The following is a 4,117-nucleotide window of genomic DNA, read 5'->3' as shown; positions in this document are numbered from 1 at the left end:
GAGATGCTATATATCTGCAGTCGAGTGTTTGGCGAGATATCGGAACCAATCTTGACCGTACCAGCTGTGGCTGGTCGGATCCGCACAGCTTGCGGCGCCGCTCGATAGCCTCACAATAGCTTAGCTAAACGTCCATTTTTTTTCGTGGGTCAAAGCATCGTGAACAGCTTCAGGCCAGACCTGCGGCTGAGGCTAAGTACCATCAGTTTTGCAAGGTTCGACGGCATGAAGTTGTGAACGGGATGGCGGCGACAATGTTGACGTGGTTTCTACTTTCATGTCTTCTGTCCTGCGAAGGTATGTCCAATGTATTTATGCAAGAGAAACAAATAATTATTTTATTTTGTGTTAAAATTCGAATGATAAAAGGTGCTATGAATGGCAAAATTTGCAATGAAAGAATGAATGGATTATCGATCAGAGGGTAAATCAATCAAATGTGAATTTAGTCTTTGTATTTTACAACGCACGTAATTAGGCTTGGATGTGATCCCTTAAGTAGGGTGTCGTAGGTTTCTCTTAGAACTCACAAACATACAATACTTTAAAAAACAGTTAGCCTCACAGCAGACCACAATAGTACAGGTCAGAGGTCAACAACAATGATACTGTACAATTATCAGAGCAGAGTAATCTTTGTAAGAATAACTAACATATATCCTCCTTCGCCTTGATTTAAATGTGTCAGTCGAGTGGTAAACAAACATTGTACTGGCGCAAATTCAAAATAATCCGGGAAACAGTTGTTGTATGCGACCTGACATTTGGAAAGGACACCATCACTAACAGAGTTCCAGAGTTGCGTAGTTTTCTCTACGGATGCAGCAGTATTATCTTCACAGTACATGTGATCACACACATTATACCAAACTAGCTTACTCTGTCAAGAAACCTATCGTCCGACGAGATGAAAGCAGCAGTGACGACACCACATACGTCATGGCCGTGACGTATGAATTGCGCAATGACGTCGACAGACACATACCCCCCGTGGAGCTGAAGCTCGAACTGCCGGTGGGGTCAACCATCTATGACGTCATGGTCGAGGCAGCGCAGAAAGACTGGCGATGTGGGTGGGTACTGATACGCGATCTCAAAAGTCAATAAAGTTTAACTGGAGTCTTCTACCTCAAATTGCATTGAGGTAGCAGAAGGAACTGGGCATTTTGAAAAGATAAGTAGGAAGCCATTGAAGGGCAAGTTCGTTAGTAAAAAGTTGCTGTCTATCCCTTACATACATACTACATAGTACATCCGGTTTGCACCGGTGAGGTACAATACGTGGTACAGTTTCCCCAGTATGATCTGTCATTCATAGCAGGCACTAAAAGTAGTCCCTGACAGTCCAATGTCTCTTTCGCTCATTGTCTTTAACGTTATGTATGGTCATGCCAACTCTGTCCTTTCCTTCTGGTAACCAGTCGATCAGTCTCCCTGCAGGCTCATATACCCTTTAAACGATTAGCAACAATGCTTCAAAGAATGGAAACATCGAAAATGACACATCGATTTTGTTGTTGTAGATTTGGAGCAGTTCCTAACGCGGACTGGGGCTTTCAAATCGACTCCGTAGGAGGAGTGGCCGGGAGTTCAGAGAAAGGCACATTCTGGTCGGTGGAAAGGCCGGCCTATCATCCCATCACGGAAGGTGATGAACTTTATGGATATCCTTACCTATTCTTAAAATCTTTAGACTACTAAGGGTCGATATATGCTGTAAATGCATTTAAGTTCGCGGGGATTTAATTACATGGCATCGGGAAAATAGAGTATTTGAATTCGCGGTAGCGCTATCCCACAAACTTATTTACAGTACTGTACTGTAGTCATATACTGTACTATGAATATTCGCGGTGGTTTAAGTTCGAGATTCAGCGGCCACCGCAAAAACCGCGAATATAAATCCACCGCGAAAGTTTCTGCATTTACAGTTTATTCGCTACTAGAGAGGATTGCTAGTACTGTTCCACTGAACTAGGGAAATTTGCAATAAACCTGTGAAGATTGCACATATATTGCGTCTGCTGACCTGACTACCGGAGGAGTATATATTCATTGAGTTCGTTTGAGACAAACTGGTTCGATATCACTTTCTCTTTCGTCACTTTCCATTTCAGGGGTTGACAAAGTGGCGGTGACGGACGGTGATCACGTGGTGCTGAGATACGTCATAGAGAAAGACAGCTGTGACCCGTGATTGACAGGTCCATTGGACGGGCAAAGGGACGTTTACAACGTAACAAATATGGCGGACGGCCACAATGTAACAACAACGGGGGTACCAGGACTCATAGACAGCATGAGAAATTTCAAATGTAAAGTCGTCGGACAGTCAAAGGAATACTGAACCACAACTGCGTGGCTTTGTTGGTGGAAAAATCGGAATGGTCAACGGGGTTGGCGACTCAATAAAGTTATTTGGATGAAGTGAATAAATTTCATATGTGATTTTAAAAGTATCAAATCTACAAGTATCGCTAGGACCACATTTGTTTTGTCTAGCAAGATGAATAGTAATTGTCGGTGGATATGATACCAACCGTAGTACAATTGTGGAGGGTAAGCTTTTCCGAAATTTGAGTCCATTAAGGCTAGGCAATCATGATCAATTATCATTAATTCACAATAGAAACGCTGTAGACACTAGCATATTTTGTACTGAAAACAGCTTTACAATCAAGGTTATAGCGGTGAAAAGTTAATTGGATGAAGACAAAGTCTGCAACAGCCGACTTGCCTTACACATGACCCCTTAAAAACGTATCTCTAGATATACTTCTGATTCTCAAATCAACGTCTTTATAAAAAGGCTTCAGGTACACATCTGCGCAATTGATATCGTTCTGCTCTTATCAGGTAGAACATCACATGATACAAACTGAATCTAGCATCTGGATTATGTATAGTTTTCGTTCTCCCAGTTCATTATATTGCACCTCGGTCCCCCTCCCCCTCCTCAATCTCACCATGGTCTCACCCAACGCAGGTGATTAGAATATGCATGATAAAGTGTGTACAAATGACATCAGACACCTGTCGTTTAAAACTGACAAAATTTAATTCCCTGAAACATATTCTAATTTGCATAATAGATGCAGATACAGAATGTAAAAGAAAACATAATAAAATTTTGATAAGCGATCATTTCATTTTTTTCAGATAATAATGATACAGAGGAATTAGAACCCTGGAGTAAACAACATTCTTAAATATGAATATTAAAAGTAATGTAGCTTCAGACAATTAAGGTAACCATATATGAATAGCTGTTATTCGGGTTTGCCACACCCTGTGCCTACTCAGCTGCTGAAGCACGTATCTTACAAGCACGTCAACAACAAAATTACAAATTTAAGGTGAGTTCCTTTTTTTGTGTTGGAACAAAGCTTAAAGTTTATAACTAAACATTACTTAAGGAGAGGGCCAAAAATCCTTCACGACTTCCTCACACATTAAGTGCCAACTGAAGACGTTTCTTACTAGACTAAAGGACTATTTGGGACAAACATCAAAGGTGCTTCACACACACACTCGACAAGGTAGGTAACGATGGAAATAAAATTATGTCAGGTCTATGAAGTAAAATACATCCAGGAAGAACATTATATGATGGAAAGTAAATCAAGAATTGCTATATACATATATAATTGAACCTGCTTGTTTCTCGAAAATAACTCAGTCTGAAGCCTGAAGCAGATGGTTAGGTTATGCATGATGAAATATATTCAAATAAATTTTCTGCGAAGGTGAGTCAGCTGCACACCATGAGATAAAGATAAAGGTTCGCGTGAACTGCTCAACCTTGTCTTCTATGTAAGCATTTAATTTCAAAAGATAATATGTTAAATTCTAGAATATATCACAAATGTTTCGTTAACATCCCCATATTTAAGATTTTGAATGAACAGCCGACTTGTTTTAAGCTGTTACACATGACCCCCCAAAAAGGACCTATCTCTAGATAATCTTCTGGCCTTTTTTTCAAATCAACGTCTTTCTTAAACGGCTTCAGATACACGTCAGCGCAAATGATATCATTCTGCACTTATAAGGTAGAACATCATATGATGCAAAAAAAAAATCCATTTTGCAACTGGGATAGGTATAGTTTTCGTAC

At 40.2% G+C, this 4,117-nt stretch overlaps 1 protein-coding gene across 1 annotated transcript; it reads left to right on the top strand.

The window, feature by feature from the left end:
- Nucleotides 1-139: 139 nt before the first annotated feature.
- Nucleotides 140-2,930, top strand: LOC118426291. Its single transcript, XM_035835595.1, has 4 exons — nt 140-297; nt 875-1,073; nt 1,524-1,648; nt 2,118-2,930. The coding sequence occupies exons 1-4, from the start codon at nt 243-245 to the stop codon at nt 2,195-2,197; spliced, it is 459 nt and encodes a 152-aa protein (XP_035691488.1). The 5' UTR covers nt 140-242; the 3' UTR covers nt 2,198-2,930.
- Nucleotides 2,931-4,117: the final 1,187 nt, after the last annotated feature.

The sequence above is a fragment of the Branchiostoma floridae genome, chromosome 11, assembly GCF_000003815.2.
Source record: "Branchiostoma floridae strain S238N-H82 chromosome 11, Bfl_VNyyK, whole genome shotgun sequence".
Lineage (NCBI taxonomy): Eukaryota > Metazoa > Chordata > Leptocardii > Amphioxiformes > Branchiostomatidae > Branchiostoma > Branchiostoma floridae.
The sequence above is the reverse complement of the archived record's forward strand: the minus strand, read 5'-3'. Positions and strand labels throughout refer to the sequence as shown.